Source organism: Prenolepis imparis, unplaced genomic scaffold, assembly GCF_030444845.1.
Source record: "Prenolepis imparis isolate NDT839.2.m4 unplaced genomic scaffold, iyPreImpa1.0 SCAF_2, whole genome shotgun sequence".
Lineage (NCBI taxonomy): Eukaryota > Metazoa > Arthropoda > Insecta > Hymenoptera > Formicidae > Prenolepis > Prenolepis imparis.
The window spans coordinates 8949460-8970223 of record NW_028141160.1 but is presented as its reverse complement, the minus strand read 5'-3'; the positions used below and the strand labels follow the sequence as shown (position 1 = coordinate 8970223).

General features: G+C 37.4%; 2 protein-coding genes across 3 annotated transcripts in view; one reads left to right on the top strand and one right to left on the bottom strand.

Annotated features, from left to right (window-relative positions):
- Nucleotides 1-20764, bottom strand: part of LOC145948980 (magnesium-dependent phosphatase 1) — a 162350-nt gene that overhangs the window by 102616 nt on the left and 38970 nt on the right. For both annotated transcript variants that reach the window (XM_083058620.1, XM_083058621.1), the window contains exons 12-13: nt 4255-4472; nt 4102-4143 (exon numbers count right to left, since the gene is read on the bottom strand). The gene's annotated coding sequence lies outside the window, so the exon portion shown is untranslated. The remainder of the gene's footprint in view (nt 1-4101; nt 4144-4254; nt 4473-20764) is intronic.
- Nucleotides 1-20764, top strand: part of LOC145948977 (discoidin domain-containing receptor 2) — a 152226-nt gene that overhangs the window by 101091 nt on the left and 30371 nt on the right. The window contains exons 7-8 of the mRNA XM_083058614.1: nt 7198-7405; nt 19350-19689. Of these exons, the coding sequence (XP_082914740.1) occupies nt 7198-7405; nt 19350-19689 (548 nt within the window). The remainder of the gene's footprint in view (nt 1-7197; nt 7406-19349; nt 19690-20764) is intronic.

Sequence of the window (20764 nt, the reverse complement as noted above, 5' to 3'; positions counted from 1 at the left end):
CGTACGGGATAGGTAGGTAGGTATACTCTTTGATGCTGGGTTCAGTGATCACCCTCCCCAAACATGCTCCACCCCGCGTTAGTGTTCGTATTACGATTCAACTTCATCCCAGATTCCCGCCGAATGTATATAAACTTTAATAGCCTGTTAAACGTAAATTAGAACGTAGCGCGATGAAATTCGCTGCGCGAATACCGCGAGCGATATTCCTTATCGTGCGATGCGAATAACGTAAAAACGTGCATGCATACAGGATGGACCATAAATGGATTATACGTTTTATAATCCGAAATACGCGGTAGAGACTTATATGATACCATAACGATGAATCGGAATGGCGTTTACATATATCGCGAAAGATTATATAAACTCGTACGGTGAGGAGGAGGCCGACAACATATTAACGTGATACGCAAAATAATAATACGCGTAAAAAATCATACAAATATATTATACACGCGAATATTGAAAGAGCGAAACCACTCCGAATATACATTCCTTGCGAAAATGGATGGAAATGCGTGATATAAGATGATGCGCGCTCATAAATCAATATCTCAGTCAGTCGAGAGCTCGAGAGAGGTCGTTTGTAGAAATATACTAAAAACTCGCGGCGCATTGATACATCGGAGAATTATTACCGAATTTACGAGAGCGGCTCTCCGTATATCCTCCGCGCAGAAAAAAGAAGAAAAGAATGAAAACGAAGAGCGCCTCATCGCGCGAGCGTACGTACTAATGGCTTTTCGATAACCAATTCGGATAATCGGGACGCGCGTTGAAAAACCGACCGGTACCTTCGCCCTTAAACCCAATAATTACAAAGTCCCTTATACACATACCACGTTAATCGTTACATAAGCACGCAAACTACGGCGGCGAGGCCATAAATGCGCTCCCGGTCTTTGATGCAGCGGTCAGCGGTCCTCCAAAACGGCCACGTTGCAACCTCTTCGTGGCCGGTGTCCCCGACGTAGAGGCACCTAACACCCGATCAACGTCCTCCGAATTCCCTTTCAACGTCGACTGCTTTTATACACGAGCTTATATAAACCCCCGAGCGCTTCTGTTATATACGCGGATCGAACTTTACGCTTTCCTTCTCCCTCTCTCTGTGTGTTGGCACATTCTTGATATCCGAATAACATTCTTCCCCTTCGACGGAGTCACCCGATGAAACACGTCCGTCGCGAGCGATAATGGATCGTGATACACATCCGGCCACCAAAACAGCTTCCGCCGGGGATTCTGCAAATCCGCCCAGAATCGCACGCGCGGATCATTCTGGAGTAAGGTAATTTTCCGGAGTGCGCGTCCTACGCGTCGTAATGCAATAAGGGTACAAAGGAAAGGGAGAGAGACGAATCTGCTTATTTGCGAAGAATGAATTTACCGGCGTTACTCGTTTCGCCGTTGGAGAGAAGGGAAAGGAACGGGAGATTCGTCGCAGACGAATCCCCTCGTTGTCTGATATTTCCGGCAGTAGAGAAAATACCTCTCTCACATTCGGCGTAAGAGATGCCATCTCGTCAAAGTGCATAAATTCGCGTGATTGCGCGCCTGGGTCGATGTAACGGTCTTCCGCGCGCGTTCGGCGTGCCGATTTTATTTACGAATGCTCTTTCCTCTCTCGAAATCCGTTTCAATTTTGCTGACGGACGTTCCCTACGGTACGTGTTTGGCCGAACGAAGGCGCATTACCTATTCAGCGTAATGCATAAAACTTCATGGTCGACTAATGGAACGAAATGGAATGTATATGCGCTGTCATAATTATTCTAGAGAATTCTCTCTCTCTCTCTCTCTCTCTTTCTAATATATAGTTATCTCGTTTTTTAAAAGCTGCGTCTGCAACCTAATAACACTCTGCCGATAAATTATATTTAGTCGCGAGATACTACATCTCCTGCCTCAGATATATTTATGTCTCTCGGTAGCTTCGATTCTTTAATTCTCTCATATATGAAATAGTCAAAAATATTTAAATATGCAGAGATTTAAGACTTAACGACATTGCAAGTATTCTTGTTTTTCAAATTCACGGTTAATTTTCAAATTTGCGCTTTAAAATAAAGTCTCATTCTAAATATATCTAATCAATCAAAGTGAGAATATAATTCACGCGCACGTGCGAGATATATATATCTCATTTTTTTCCGACGACTTTCCGCAGTAACGGAAAGCTCGTATACAAACGAGTTTTATGGCGACCCTATCTTCATGCACCACCTACACGTGCAAGGTGCATCGGCATGTCGATACTACTGCTGTTATACCGTCGGAATCCGCGTCTTCCCGCCGCATGGTATATATCGCTCCCGGCTGCCATTGCCGCGAGATAAACCTCTGGAAATTGGATTTACATGACGCGGATTAGGATAACCGAATCTGATAGGCCGACTCTCTGTCTACCGCATCATTGGAAATGTATTCCGGAGGTTCTCCTACCACTGTACTATCCAACCTAGTAAAATACGAGACAAGAACGAGAATACACAGACATCACGGTGGAATTTGGCGACACTTTATTGTCTGACATGTCTGCGCTGAGACGAAAACATTATTGATCTTCGTTGTTAGACAAAAATTCTACAGTCTTTCAACTAAATAAACGATTCGTTTGCCGGTTGTCCAAAACAATTCTTTTTTATAGAACAATCTTATATTGCGTATGCAATGCAATTGAATTGATGGATAATAAATTTTCTAGTAATTCTCCGTCACATAAGTATCGAATTTTCTAAAGATTTTTACGCGATATCATATCTTTTTTATTGTTCGATATATTCACATAAATCTAATAGAGAAGAAACTTATTTATCGCTCATGAACTTATAGTAACTCGGTAACTTTTCGAGAACCATCACTCTACAAGCTCTTATACGCAACTTCGTCTCGCGCACACATATTATATTCCTCGACAATCAACTTTACGCGATATGATATTCCTCGCTCCAATTCCGACGAAATACAGCACACACAGAATTCCTCGACAAATTGCTCGGGTCCGCTGGCCATCGTGGACTAGCGTAAGCTAAGATAGGAGGCATTCAAGAACATGCTTGCGGTATAGTCACGGAGTCCAGCGTTCACTTAAGCCCCGCGGAAATTATTCAACATTAATCGAAACTTAGGGAATTTCGGATTATACGCCGCGACGTCATCATTGTGATCATTGTCGCCAGATATCGGGAATTTCAAACGGCCCATGACTTGCGAATATTCAACAAGCACTTTGCGCACGCGGCACCGTTTGCATATACGAAATTATTTAGGCAATCACGCTGCGCTTTCCCACATCGGTATTTCCGCGATGACGTTCGAACGTCCACGCTTCGACAGTATATATCTTTGCAAATCCTTCGCGAAAAAAAACAGATCGTATGTATGCGGCTCCGTTTCTTCTTTCACGAGCGGATTGCGACTCGAAGGAAACAATATTTTTGTATCGATTTTCCTTTTCTAAAAAAGATATGTAAAGTCGATACTCGCATATATCGAAGTTTATTGTTGTCGCTTTTCTGTGATGCTCATTGGCTGTCAAGATTCGCGTTGTGCGTTATATTCGTAGCATCGAGAGGCTGTCATCGCGAGAGTTAGCAGTTTGACAGTTTGTTCAAAATAAAATAAAATAAAATAATGATATTAGTTTTAAATAATATATTATATTATTTTAAACTCGATTAATATTTTTGACAGTTATCAGCTGATTTCTGTCAAAAAATATTAATCGCGGATAAAGTATTATAACATATTATTTAAAACATATTATTTTATTTTATTTTATTTTGAAGAAACTGTTAAACTACTAACCCTCGCGATGACAGCCTCTCCCCATGCTATAAATATAACGCACAATGCGAATCGAAACAGTCAATCAGCATCGCGGAAAAGATGCACCAATACTTGCGAGAATCGACTAATAAATATATCTTTTTTGGAAAGGGATGTTATAATATTTTTTGTAAAATATTACTCGCGAAAATAATATATAACATATTATTTAAAATGTTACTCTATTTTAATATTATCAACATATTCTATACACCTCCATATTACCGCTATACAAAAATGTTATAAAATAAACAATTTCTCACTCACCGATACGTGCAATAGCTGAGTTGTAGTACAGCACACATTGATCTGAAAACAAAATATTCAAATTATGTAAATTATGTATATACATATGTGTGTGTCGAATATTTTATAAACAATGCAGTTTAGAAAAAATGTTCAAATTTTCATATTGCATACCTCATAGTTGCCCCAGTGTCGCTCGATGCCTCCCCGGGCCTCCTTCTCCTCTCTTGGTCGACCGTCATTACTCCTTCATAGCACTCACGAAAATACGAATAATTACGGTTGTCCGACACTTTACATGGCATTTCCGACACGCGAAACTTTACGCGGCACTCCCGACGCGCGATACTTTACACGGCACTCCCGACACGACGCGTGAATCGCACTGCTACCTGTAACAAATAAAATACATACATATATTAGAATAATCTTATTATTTCGCATTATAACATACACCATACATGATATAAATATGTAAGCTAGAATTAACGATAGATATATCCACGGATCGCAACACATTCGCGCGCGTGAAAACAGATTAAGTTGGGTTATGTTGGCAAGAGATTTTGCATCAAATTTTTCGCGAAATATGCGTTTCGAACAATTACGACTACATATTAACGTTGAAATTATGACATGCGATTGATAAATATTACAATACAAAGGTTAGAAATGGTTTCTAACGATTATGCTTACTAATTAATCACAGCGGGACGCAGGTCGAACTGCCTGATACTCGCGGTGTTTCGGTTATGGCCGCTATTCGCTACGAACATCGGCAACTTCATGCTAATAGCGTGCGCGCGATACTATACATATACATGAATTAATTAAAACTCGAAGGAGATTCGTTCGAAAAGATATAGCTTTAGAAAGAAAAAATATTAATCGAGAATAAGGTATTATAACATATTATTTACAACGTATTACTATTTTATAACTTTTACCATATTATTTTAAAATTTAATTAGCAAATTATAACATACACAATATAAATATAAATAGGTAAGCTAGAATATTTAATTAGCAAATTTTACTAATATTTTTTGACAGAAAAATCAGCTGATTAAGCAACATTGAGAGAGAGAATGTCTCTTTCTCCGCAATAATATTTTCTCTCTCGTATTCATAGAAATGTTTTCGAGATGTCTTGTGTATTTGAAGCTTGATTATTGTAAAAAATAATTAATTTGTTATATAATTAATTTGTTGTATAATAATTAATTTGGATAATTTGTCAGTGTATCTACCGAGCAATCACAACGTCTGATTAATGTCTTATATTACTACTGAAAAAAAATTAATTGAAGCTCTACATGACATATGTGATTAAAGCGTCAGCTGATTAAAGCGTTAATTTACTAATTAATTTTTAAAATAATGTTATAAAAATTAAAATAATATAATATGTATTAAATAGGTTATATATATATATGTATATATATATATATATATATATATATATATATATATATATATATATATAATACTTTAAACTGGATTAATATTTTTGACAGTTATCAGCTGATTTCTGTCAAAAAATATTAATCGAGAATAAGATATTATAACATTATTTACAACATATTACTATTTTATAACTTTTACCATATTATTATTTTAAAATTTAATTAGCAAATTATAACATACACAATATAAATATAAATATGAAAGCTATATTTAATTAGCAAATTTTCGCTTTATTAATATTTTTTGACAGAAATCAGCTGATTAAAGCGTTAATTTGCTAATTAATTTTTTAAATAATAATACGTTATAAAAATTAAAATAATATAATATATTTTAAATAATATGTTATAATACTTTAAACTCGATTAATATTTTTGACAGTTATCAGCTGATTTCTGTCAAAAAATATTAATCGAAAATAAGGTATTATAACATATTATTTACAACATATTACTATTTTAATTTTTATAACATAGTTTTATTTTAAAATTTAATTAGTAAATTAACGCTTTAATTAATTGATTTCTGTAAAAAAATATTAATCCAGTTTAAATAAACTTCATATTATTTTTTTAATATCTTTTTTTTAATACAAAACCAAAGAATGGCGCGCGCTTGGGTTGTTCTAGTATATAAAAAAAGGAACAAAAACGCGCATAAATTCAGGTCCGGCAAACGAGTAAGTGTATATAAACATATATATTTTTTTATACAGATATTATTTCGACTAACAAAAAAGCCCACGCGTCTTCGGATAATACTTCGAATAATAGTTGATTTATGGTTAGATCATATACTCCATCGAACTTTAGAGACATATTAAACTTTTATAACATTCTCAAAAGTATCACAGCTTTTCGCTTCTCGCATGAAAACGATTCATACTCTACTTTGTTAGTGAATCTTCTTTGAAGGTTTTCGAGTCGAATCTATCCATCAACGTCAAAGCACGCTGGTATCAATTTTATCTAATATTCTACGGCATAATCCGTTTTATTTCATATCAGCTGGAGCTACTCTCTTAACCGTAGGAAGAATCGTTTTTTTCTTACCGCCGTTGCAACGCGACTATAGTTTGCGGTTAATCGCACAAATTCGACGATCAATATCGAAATCGATTTCTCGGTCGCGCAATTTTTTGGCCACGATTTCACCGGGAAATAGCAGGCGGCAAGGGCCTGCATTCCGTGACGACGGAATTCCTTTCCTGTCAGATCGTCGTCCATGGATTTACGACCACGAGAAAGTAGTCAGCCCTGAAAAATGCTATCCGCGGTCAAAAATTTACGGGCGCGCGATACGGTTGTTCAGGAGCTGAAAAAGTAGCTCAGAGAGGCGGAATAGGAATTTTGCTGTTGCGAAATACGTACTGTGTTTCCTCTGTCATGCCGACAAGACACTCATGCGCGTAATATGTACGATAAATTTTACTTGAACGCTTATTCACTGCATAATCCGTACCATTACCTTTCTCGACTCTAGAGTTATTTATTGATAAATATTTTCTTCGAATATATATATATATATATATATATATATAGAGCTATATAACGCAACGTGTATATTTTTTTTGCTAGTCATTCATATCTATTTATATAGTATTATATGCTAATTCACATTCAAAATATTCAAAGTCTTTTCGAATTACAGGTGTTTTCTCAAGTCGACATACTCTTCAGTATTGGCGGGAAATATTACACAGGAGAACCTATTACATACACTTACATGGAGGACAAAATCTTTGAGACTTCCCGAAATATTACGATCAAACTTCATCATCGGGTTGGAAAATTCGTTAAGCTGAGACTGCATTTCTCGGATCGTTGGATCATGGTCAGCGAAGTAACTTTCGATTCTGGTAAGACAATTATATAATCGTATCACAAGATACATGTATTTCTATTTCGGAAAAATAGCTTGATATTATCTATCTTGCGATTTCTTATCAGATTGCATTCAAATCAGGCATCATAATTATCAAAATAATTTTCTACATGTGTGATTATATATAATTATTCTATATTTTTATAAACTCTTAACTAATATTAATGATATAAGTCGCAAAAACTAAGTTTTTCATTAAAAACACATTTCTTTTTATACATAAGATGGGAACCTTTTCTATATATCTTTCAGCCTTTATAATATGTATTAAGGAAGAAATAATAACGTCTAATGAAAGTTTTAAAATGTAGGAAGCACAGCTAAACGTATATCAGACGTAGAAAATTGTGCGTCATCTTTTTATCCGGAGAAACGTGGAGAGTCGGAGAGAAAAACGTAATGTTTTCTCTTAAGAAATTTATGAAACTTTATTGTGCAGTCGACTCACGCGCGCGCGCGCGAGCGTTCAATACAAACGTACAGTTTAAATTCAATGTTTCAAAATCTCCATAATCGTGATCGAGACAACTAGGGCAACAGAAAATTTATACGTTCGATGTTTTACGAACGGAGGTGGGAGGTAGAACGGCGCGTAACTAAAAAGAGATGACGCGATACGTCATTTAATTTCACTGAATCCATCATCTCTCGTCCATCTATCCCGTGACAGCGTCCAGCAGGACGTGCCTGGCCGAAATTCTGGAATACATTAAAACCCTCGAACGAGAGAGGATATATATTTCTACGCTGATCCGCGCGCCATAACGGACAAAAACAATGGCTGGCAGAAAAAAAGAGACGTGGGACATCGCATCGCGGCGGAACTAGGGACGAAAATTTCTGCTCGTGACGCGAAATCGTTTCATGGTACAAGCCTCCACCGTAACCGGAGAGATGGTCGATGGAGAATGTATTTCTTTTTGCGATTCTGCCATTTCATTCCAATTCGGCGCAACCAAACCACCGCAAACCCTCTCCCTCCTCCGTCTTTGCTCCCTCGGAGCACCGATTGCCGCCTGTCAATCATCGAAAAAATAAATCTCGAAGTTGATTTAAACTGATACGTGCGGTAATTGACAATGGTTTATCGTATATCGTGCAGCTATTTCAGAACGAACGATACTCAGGGGGAGGAGGAAAACATACGGAAGGGAGACATGCAATATAATCTATACCACCTGTCTCCTTAAGTGGCATCTCTCCGGTTTTGACATCGCGCGTACAGAAAAATCGACTGCGATTCGATTTAGCATTCACTCGATAGAAATCAACTTCCCTTTTCTTCACGATCGGTTTCCTGGGGAGGATACGCGGCGCGGTATGAACGTTAGACAGAGGGGAAGACGCTTTATCAACGGAGATATAAATCGCGGGGGGTATGTCTCCATATCGAATGCGCGCGATTCTGAAAGCGACTTTCCCTTCATCCTACCGTTTCCGCGTTTCCGTCTGATTTAACACGGATCCGATAAAAATCGCATCTTGCGAGGAGTTTATCCGCGTTTACAAGTACGCCAATGTCGAATAAAAAGGATTTATAATCACGGGATGAAACCTAAGAAAGGATATGTCATATGCGATATCATATATACTGAATATCGTATCGCGTAAAATCCTTTATCGTTAAATGTGTGCTATATCTAAATTTGCATATATGCGGTTCCGTTAACTGATAAAATTACAAAAATTATATCAAAATAAAATTGCAATTAGTTGCAGTTGTCTATTTGCGCGATGGCGACATTATTACAGAATATTGCATTAAGATCTCTCATATATAACAGAGCACATATGTCGTCGTGCAAATTGCATCTCAAATTGTCACGCGTTATTGATCTGAAATGGAATTAAAACCGACATTTCTAGAACATGTTGCATAATAAATTACAGCATGAATAGTTCTTAGAATGTGGAAAGATCAAATCGTGATATTTTTATCTTTGAAAAACTTGGACACATGCCCTAAATGCATTTTTATATTTATCAATTGAGAGAATCAGAGAAATAAAACGGATTCATATAATAAATTAGGTCAAACGTGCAATTACTGCAAAACTGTCACAGTCCCTTATCTTTTCAAACGTCACCTTGTTTTATCGTAAGATGTTTTGCATAAAAACGTAGAGAAAGCTTCCGTTCAGAATAAACGAGTGGAACAAACGATCGTGATTAAGCGAATTCGTAATAATTATCGATTAATGTCACACAAAAATAATACATCTGCTTACTTTGATAAAAAGGCGAATAATATTCTATACTTTGATCAAAAACATTTCTTCCTAACAATAATAGTTTTGAAAAAGATTGCAATTTTATTTTGATAAAAACTATTTATATATATTTTCATATTCGTGATTATATTCATATAATTAATTGATTAAATCATCTTTGTTAAATAGATCATTAGCATTTTCTTTTCTAATGTAAGAAAAATGTAGGAAAGAACTTTGTTGATCAATCTCTAATACACAAAAGTATTTTTCTATTACAAAAACGCGAATTACATTTTAACAAAACGATATAAACATGACGATAAGAAAATTTTTGTAACACTGCTCATATTTGATTTATAAAGAGACATATGGTAATTCCACGAGCTCAAAGTGTCACGTATTATGATACATAGCGAACGTGCTGCAGAAACGCGACACAAAGCTGGAAGATCGCGATCATTCCTCATCCTTTAAAGTCACCCTTCAATCTGTCCTACCAAAAGAAGGGCTTTTGCACAGAAACGCACAGAAAAGCAGGTGAGCAAGTCATCGAACGGTTATAGGCGATACGAAACTTTCGATAAGTTTGGTACATCGTCCATGTTAAGGATAACTTTTAGTAGCTTTAGCATCGTCGAAAACCTCCATTATAAAGATTCACACGATGAACCGTTCACTGATGACACAGCTTTGCTTTTTTTCCACTCTATTCTCGCGCATAGAAAAAAAAATTCTTTATTAATCGTATCTTGCAATATTGTACATAGCCGAGTAATAAAACAACAATGCAAGTTTTCTGTTAAATCCATTTTAAATGTTATGCCATTTACATTTTAAATCTTATATCTTTTGCAATATCTTTTGTAATTCTTCTGTTACGACGAGAAAAAAGATCTCCTTCTAGAAAATGAGTTACGACTAATGAGAAATACAAATTGATATACAATGTTAAAGAAAAAAAGAAGATAATTTTTTTTACGAATTTTATTTTCGAAACGTTTTCGCGTTAATTGGGAAAACCATATCCCTATTTATGAATTTATATGTATATGCAATGAATCTTCAATATGTATAAGTAATGAATCTTCAAAGAGATCATACTAAATAATTCTGTGCAGTATTTCGTGCGGAAGTAACCTTAACTGAAGCAGGAAGGAACAGATTTTCTGGTTCGTTGACTGAAATTCAGTAATTCTGAGGAAACCGTAATCTTCGCATTGTAATGAGAAATTACGCGACGAACTAATGGGAGATAAGAACATCCTCGCTCTTATTCAAGGTATTTACGTACAAAGGGTCGTTTGCCGAGAGGACTTAGCGACGTAGCGACGAGATCATAAAGCGGGCACGAAACTCTTTACTCGTTTCCTTCTGCTCTCCGCTCTTTTTCTACATCAAAGGATATATGCAAAAACGGCGCAAGCCAGACGGCTCTTTCGCAGGCGCATAAAATACATTGCAAATCGCAATAAAAACGATGAAACTAACATGCAGAATATTCAACTGCTACCAATGCGATCATTACGGTAATTTAATCGTGTCGATTGATTCTAGAGCGTATTAGATTACTACGTATCGTGTTGTTTGCTTGCAATATAAATATAGCGAGCTTTTCGTGTAAACAAAAAGAAATTTATTGAAATTGTATGTATACATACAGAATAAATAAATAATGCAGTGCGACAATTACATATAAGAATTTGTGTGCATGTGCGCGCACGCGGTCAATATTTATTTATGATGATATTAATTATGATACGTCACATAAACGCGAAACTATTGTTAAAAGCGTTTAATGACAGCTACAAATCTCATATTTCTAGAAACATAAAATGATCGTTAAATCGAATCGTCATTCTCATTTTTTGCGCTACATTTCACGACGAAACTACTCGTAAATACGATATTCTCGAGTTATATAATTGAAAGCCGGAGAATTACCGATAACAATCGGCGACGAGGGATGGTCGGAAATTGTTCAAAGTATCCGTCGATAACAACCCCCGACGAAGCGTCTCATAGAAAAAAAAAACTCGTACACCTTCCGGCAAGAGACGTACTCATAGATAACTTCGAGCTATTACTTGTAAGATAATAATATGCAACTAGACAGCTCTCATAAGAGAGCACATCCTGTTCCCGTTCAAAATATTCACGTATAGGTTGTTTGTCAACCGGATTTACCAACGAGATCGTATAAACCGCGGGAGGAAACCTGAAACTCTGTCCCTGGTACATTCATAACGCTCGTCTTCCTCGTGCATTACAGTATTCCATCGAAATACGCCTCTTTCAGGACGGATTCGCGTAGATGTGAACGTAACATCGTGACGAGAATGTCGCACAAAAAGGTCTGTCGATTAAAGCAAGGAGCGAAGAATAGATCTTCGCTGTACAAAAGACTTGTACAGTTACTAAATGATATATGCAATTACTGAGCAAATTAGCATCAATTTTTATATCTTGATCATAATTTAAAAAATTGTTGATGCATAATATTATCATTATATTAATATAATATATTAATGTAATACATAATATATATTAATATAATATATTACATATAAAATATTATAATATAATATTATATTATTTATTATTATTAAAAGATTCGAGACAATTTTTTATTTTGAGAAAATTGATAATTCTGAAATAAAAAAAAGAAACTAATGTTTTGAGACTAAAGTAAACTTTAAAGTACGTTGCATCGATGCATCTTATAAAGTGACGACGAACATCGCGAATTCTGCATGTTCGATGCAGCGATCCATCGTGATTGTGCCTCGTTCAATCTTCGTTCCAGCAATTTAGTCGCGCCCTTGCTTGGACAGCACCGTCGTACAACATCCCTTTTGCCTTTGACCATCCCCAGAGCCGGACCCAGAACTCGACAGATAATTTCGTGCGGATCTTTTTCGCGTGAAAATCGTATGCGCCTTCATTTACCAAAAGGACCGGGCTCCCGGACGGACGGAAGCAACAGAAGACGAAGAAAAATGATACGGGCTAACGACACATCCCACGAGTATGACCGCTCTGTGACGGATGTTTGTAAATTACAACTCTCGTGTCCGCGAGGGAGGAAATCGTATTCCTGGATGGGATTTCGAGCTTCCTCGTGGGGATCTCTGGCGAATGGTAGCGAAGTGAGAGAAAAGGGTTCCGATAGCGTGTCGTTATGATATTTCAAACGAATGTTCGCAGCACAACTGTGAAATGACGTTATGAAGATGTAAATGTATAATACCGTAGTACTATATCTGCTCTCTCTCTCATTCAAAAATCACAAAGCTTCCCCCGTGATTATTCTGGTTTTACAATTTCTTTTACGTTGACAAATTTTACGATATATGATGGCAGTTATATTACGACCGTATTTTTACAATGTAAGAGGTAATATAATAGTAAAAAAGTAATCATTTTTATACGTTTAAAAAAGCGAGCGAATTTCTTTTGAATATTTTCGAAAGATGCGAAAAATCCGGATTTATATAGAGATGAAAATTACACTAAAATTACTAATTACATCAATAAATTACGTTAACCTGCAATCCCTTCCCCTCTTCTTTTGTAATTATACAGGAAATTATACACCTGAAAAAGGAAAAAAAATCTCGTTTCATAACTTACAAATATTTTATATTCCGAGCGTTTGACGAGTGACCCTCTTTATGGAAGAATCGACGAGGACTTTCAAATCGGATCCGCGATTCTCGAGACTTATAGATATCCGCGCGGCTGTCGCACCCGGCACAAAAGGAACTCGTTAAAAGTTTATCGACCGTCGTTCGTATATTTTCTCGCAATTTACCGGCGAGCGATCGCCCGATTCCACTCTGAGAAAGATGGATAATGGATGCACCTCCGGATGTAGTCGGAAGAGAGAAGATAATGGATGCACCTCTCGCGGCCTCTTCCTTTTCGCATAGGTCCTGCAAGGATTTCTCATCCCGTCATTCGCCCCCCCCAACGTCGACAGATATAATTGGACAAAAAAATACGAGAAGACTGCCCATGGATTTCTTCATGAAATCAAAGTCACCGCATCTCTCTATCCCTCACACAAATACACACAGATCCGCTTCTCCCATCCCGATCATTCGTTAAAAATCATTCACTGCCAGCGATCGCTCACACTAGTGGTTTCTTAAATATTTCAAATATAAATAGTATCCCTGTCTTTCTCAATCTCTCTTATATATCACGAGTTCTTACCCCAGGACTTGGTGCTTCGAGCGTTATCGGAGGAACTCCCTCCCTCATCGGACCAACTTAAAAGCACTCTCTCTCTCTCTTTCTTCCGGTAGTCGATTATTAATTGACAAAGGCAGGAGCGACGCGAAAAATGTACTTAAACTTGGCTCGTTAATATTATCCTTATAGACTGCACCGCTCTCTGCGTAAAGGGTCGCGGCGGGCGCTCCTGGCGAAGTTAATTTATCCTTATCGGACGGGGATTATTACCGCGTAATTATTCGATGTTCTTGCGCGGCTTTGTAGTAACCAAAGTATCGGCGGTATACCCGATAACGATACTAACCGGATACCGAGCCAATCGTGTGCTTATTTTTAAACAGACGCTGTTCAAATTCATTACGCTTGTGCAATCGCTCGGCTTATCGATCACATTATTTGTTGGAGAACGCAGCATCCGCGAGTTGTTTGGAATCCTTTAATCCGCAATATCGGTCCGCGGTTCCACCCCCGTATTTTCACGTTTTTTATCTCATTGTCTTTGTATGTCGCATCTGCAATGCTTATACCTAGTTTCAAATTACAATGCCTACTCTCTCGATTAATAGTATTACGAATATTCTCCCCCCTTTCTATATCCTAATGTGTGTGTTCACGGGATATATGGATCGATAGGGTAATATCGCGGCGATAATATATCACAGGTCAAGGATTAACTCGTGCGCGGGCTAGTTTCGAAAGTATTGACCTACTAACAATCATACATTATCTCGCCTCGACGCGCGATTATTTAGCATGTAAATCGTCGCATGTGCCATGCACTCCACGACGGTGACCCGAAAACAATGCTCTCTAAACCACGTCACAGCGTTATACCGCGGGAATAAAACAAAGAGCACCGATTGCCGGTGACATCTGACGTGATCGGAACACCGACGGTGGTCTCGTCGGGCAATCGGGCTTATGCCCGCGTCGACGGGAGATTCTCCGATCCCAATTAAGATCAGCCCCGGATCGGGAGCGAGGTCACACGAATGAAATGAAGTTCCCGCGCGGCTGCGACTTTCAGCCCGAAAATCAGTTTAAAAGACGACGACCGAAATGTCGAGATCAAGATGCGCATTAGTTGCATTTGACATCAGGCGTCAGCTGCATCCGCGCATTTGCACATGTACCGTGTCTACGTCCACGTTGTCTTGTCGTCGTCGAATCCTTCTCGTCAGACTTGTAAGCTGCGAGGCAAAAGAAACGCGAGCAACGAACATGTGCAATAGCGACGACGACGACGACGAAGGCGACGAAGGTAAAGTCTCTCTGACCTTTTCTTCCTCTATTTTTATTTTCATTTTTGTTTCTTCTTTTTCGTTAAAGGAACGAAGAAAGAGAAAGCACGACATTTCGTTGCGCATCCCCGGACAATAATTTATATGTGCAAAATTCGCGCAAGTTTCGCAGCCCACCCTTGTCACCCAACATCCTGATCCAATCGTAAATCTGGTTAGGTTTCGTCGACCAGACCAATGTATATGCAACCGGTATATGCGTCTAGCTCTTTCTCTCTTCTCTCTCTTTCTCTGTTATTGTTTTGATGGCGAAATAATCGCGGGGCGCAACGTGACGCTATAATTAAACGGGTAGTCGGTATCACGCGGGCTCCAGCACGCTTTGGAAAATATTTATTCGAGACGCGCTTACCGGATAATTCGATGCTAATTTCATCTATCGGCTCCAATTGGACGTAAATTAAATCGATCGCGGAGATTTGCTTCGTTCATCGAGCTGTAAAAGCTGCACGTTCTATTTTGATCACTTTTTTGATATTTGAGGGTGCGTTTTTTGCATTTTAAATCGAAAAAATATAAATATATAATAAAAGTATCATCAAATCTAAAATAAAAGGAATTTTTTATATAGATGTAAAAAAAAACAAAATTAATATTTTATATTTTTGAATTGCGTAAAATATAATATTTGTTTTATATACTTGATGTAAATATATCAAGATATTATCATGTTTTTCATAATTATCAATAATCGATATAACGTCGATTATATAATAATGTTTGAATTATTTTTTCGAGAGTTACCCTTATTAAAAAATCAATGCTCCATATATGTATGTGATTTGACAAATACGTGTATCATAAGAATATTTTTTATGAGAATTGCAGTAGCAATTATTCTTACATTCTTGTTTCTTACCGCGGCAACACGACTTATTATCTACTATTATATCATTGCAAATTTCACACATAGTCAATTCTATTGAGATATAATCCTGATACCTCGGTTCCTTGGTGCAGCCTCCGCACGAGGCGAAAGCTCTTTCCCGATTCAATCCCGGGCGACCACCCACCGACACAAAGAATGTTTAATATCAAATTTCATGTGCGGGATCGCGGCGAGAACGGGCGACTCTCGTCGGTGGCTCGTCCCGCCGACGTGAATGACGCTCTCCGTCGAGCCACCCAATATCAAACGCGACGACAGCTTTGTTTCCGCCCGGCGTAAACCCCGCTGGGAATTTCGCGACGGAATACCGCACGCGGGATGGTTCCGTGAGGGGTAGGTGGGTGCACGACAACGAAGCTCCGCCAGCGTGATTTCTCCTTTCGGATCTCCTATTATCTCCTAGGCCGGTCCTCTCTCGCGCGCATTACGACCGACTTTCGGAGAAATGCTCTCGCCGACGATTCGCGCAAAGCGCGCGTCGGGATTGCATCTGAAGAAATTTATATTCCCGCTCTCGCGCGAACGCTGGATATATCCAAAACGACTCTCGCGGAAAATTCAAGAGGGGTGCGAGAGCGCCTCTCCGCGAAAACGACCCCCGAGATTTCTTCTCGCGTGAGAGATCTTGCGAAAATAAGTACGCATTTTTCTTAAATTAGAATTTCGCCGCGACGTGAAGCGGACATTCCTGCGGAACATCTTTGTGGAAGATTTTAAAATAATATTTAAAACAATGCTTCTTAGGTGTCTCAAGTTTATAGCGACATCAAAAATTTCTAGGAGTAGATTTTCCTAATCGTTCTTACTCACAATTAGATTCTTTCTTACAAATTAATCTTGAGTCATAGTGACTCGACAAAAATAACAAAAATAATAAAAATAACATTTTAAACGATTGCTTCAACCATGTGATTTTTATAGCTAAATTATTTTTAATTAGTTTTGAATAGATATTAATAAAATGTTTCTTTCAATAATTAATTATTATAATATATAGGTAACATATTGCAGAGAATGTGAAAGTTGCAATAATGGCTTCATATTGAATTTTTATCAAGAAAAAGAAATCAATTCCAAGTTATCTAAACTGCCAATCAAATGTCGATAATTATGAACTCATTAGTTCGATCGAGTAAACATCGCCAGGAGCAAAATGTAATTTCTCTTCATATTCATATGTATCGTTCAAAATTATTTCCTGATTGCTAATGAATTGCTAATGAATTGTTAGTTGTTACTAATTAAAAATATACCAGTTACCGTTGCCTATATGAGACATTAAATCATTTGATAGATGAAATGGTGTGGGAGAACTATATACTAAACTGCCGATGTTCATGGCACGATCGGATATTTATTTGATTTACTAATATGCAGAACGTCAATATAAAATATACTCTGGTAGAATTCGTGATTATATGATAGTACGTTTGACATTAAATATTTCAATTAATTTCCTCTTACAACACATATATATATGCAATTTGCAACAGGATCATATATTATGCTAAAATTCTGCGAAATAGAAGAGCAGAGTTTTAGAAAGATAATCCGACCCAATCTTGCAGAAATTGCATCAAAATGAAGTTATTTTACTGCACATAAAACGACGAAATAGAGTTTTCGTAGCACGCTTCTGCGAAAAAAATTCAAACAAGAACTTGCTGGAGAATTCCATACGCGAGTGTGCTGCACAAAAAGGTTTCAGCTGCAAACTAGGAAGCTGCACCGTTGAATCCGTGCACGTTGCTCCCGTGTGTGTGATTCTTTTTCGTTTCTTCCTATATATGTTATTTCTTGTTCTACCGACCGGGCGCGTAAAGTACAATGACAGGAAAGGGGTGACACCATATTCGCCGAAATAGGAACACGTCAGCCCTGACGAAAATAGAATTTTAAAATCATCTATGCGTCGAAAAATAATAATTCAGAACTACCATTTAAATTTAAAAAAAAAACAAGCTAAAAGATATCTTTTTCAGTTGCACAAAATCCAAAATATTATTTTTTTTTAACAAAATGAAAAATCGAAGATAACGCGCACGAATATTGAAGAAAAAACATTATATCATATATGAATATGTGATATCAATGCACTCTTTGCATTAAAAGTAATCCTTATATCAGTAATGCACATTTCCCTCGTCTCATAATTATTTATAGCAAGATGAAACGTAATCCCCTTGCCATTGTGACGAGAGAACGGAAAAGCGTATCATATCGTTTTTCGTTAAAGCGCATTATTAAACACCACGAAAATGACGCGTATAATTACGCTCCGAAAGAACAAACAGCGGGAGTTTAATTACGCAATTTTTGTGCACAAAACAGCCCATCGACAAAAGCGTAATATAATATGTTTATATGATGAAAGCTCCGCCGGTCTCTTTCATGCGATATCGCGATGATAATAAATGGGGAACGTTATCTCTCGCGTTTACGAGAGAAGTGAACCAAACGACCCTCCCCGTAACGAACTTCGTATATCCTCGCAATATCCTTAGTAAAGTCGTACGTCAAAGCGCATATAGGTTAATTATACGCTCCACATATGCACCCGCACGTCTATCTCGCACGTACAAGTTTTGTAATCCTTAGTCCTCAAGGGTAAATCTTTGCATGTATCTTATACACGATTAGGTTAATCTCTGTGCGTAAATCAGTGTTCTTCTATGAGAAAAGCGTGCAACAGTTTGTTCAAGTTTGCATCAACAATATCTGTGTTGGATTAAACGGCGGAGAGGGAGAAAATCTATTATATTTTTTAGTAATAGTTATAGAGATGTATTATACATCAAAGAGTTTAGGATATATATAGAAAGCTTAAGTAATATAGATAATCTAATATAATACACACAGAGCAATATAGCGATCATAATAACAACACAGATAGTAATACCAAATATATAATAATAATAATAATAATAATAATGACAATTATTAATTGCAAATGTATAATACCACGATAATTATAGATAATATTACAAAGCATTACAGTGTATCAAATTTCACTGAACGCTGCATTGGACATTTATATTTTGTTCAGTATGAGTTTAGAAAATCGTACATTAGAAAATTAATATATAAATATATTCGAGGACTTGTCGCAAATATATATATGTATATATATATTTGGCAATTAATTAACAAAAAAAAGTTATACCGAATATAATTTCGAAATTAAAAATAGACACGCGCGACAGAGATACATATACGGAATAATTAAAGTATTTCCTAGATTATTGTTCTTATCTGTTCTGTTCTTTTTTTTATTTTTAGACATAGCACACGGGAATTTCACGCCCGAAGAAGCACCGACAACCGAATCACCGATTCAGAGCGACGTCTTCGTGGAGAAAAACGGCGCGACCGAGGGCGAGCTTCCGGTTTCGACGGCGAAACACGATGACCCCACGTACATGGCGGTCGTGATCGGCGTGCTTTCCGCCGTGATACTTTCACTCGGCGTGGCGATATTTCTGATCGTTTCGCGACATAGACAACGCAAGTGTTTCGCCAGTCCGATGACCGGTAAAGCCCCTTCGCATCTAGGTTCTACCTGTGCCACTGTCGAGAAAGGCGCGGCTTTAATGGCGTATACTCTGGAGGACGATGAAAGGTGAGAGATTACCTATCACTTGATAATTAATGCAAAAATAAACGACTGAAGAGAAAAGCTACCAAAGTCGATGCGCGGCCTTGTATTATTCTAACAATATTATCTATGCAATAAAAAATTACTAAAATATAATTCCTTTCAATCTCTAAATGTATATAATAAAATCTCATTAAACTTTATTGAAATATGAATTGCTAAAATACATTTAAATATATTTTTAAGCACATTAATAAAATCTCATTAAAGTTTATTAAAATATGAATTGCTAAAATATAAAATAAAATTGAGTATTTTTAAAATAATCTTTAATGTTGAAAGTCATATCTTCTTTTTATTCAAAATATTAAAATCAATGCCTAAAACCTTTGCAATGATCAATTTTATCGACAATGACTGATCAACTTTGAATGATTATTATTGTCTATCTTATTCATTACGCGATTATGAATGTCTAGACAGACAAATATAGGATCATGCGAGAGAAGTTTTCAGACACTCGCTTTTGCATTCGCGAAGCTTAATGATAGTACACGATTAGCCCGTACACGAGGCCGTATTCCTCATTTCTTCCAAGTTTGTATCCGCTCAGAACACGCTCAGCACGATGACGGAAGCGACCTTCCAATAAACTTTCCATCCACCGTGCTCGTTAGCGAACGTCCAATAACGTCCAATAACGGACATCCTCGGGCAATATATCGAGTTTGTGCGGCACGAATGTCTCCAGAGAAGATCCTCCGGCCGCCTCGTAACTCGGAAGCATCCCGCACGAGCTTCGGCATCGATCCTCTCCCCTTCCCCCTTCAACCCTCTGCTCGCTTTGTGCAATCCGATATTGCAGTTGCGAGCTTCGTATCAAAAGAGAACGTGTAACGTGCAACTTCAAGTAGGCGTGCGAATGTTACGCTGGGTCTTTGATGGACCGTGCGCGCTCCGTACATGTAACGCTAAAATTCACGAGTAGAAAATATGCTGCTCCTAAAAAGCGAGAGCTGCAAGACTCTCTTTTTAAATGTCATATGCAAATCATATTTAATATATTAGACCGTATTAATTGCGTTTGACAGTTTATATG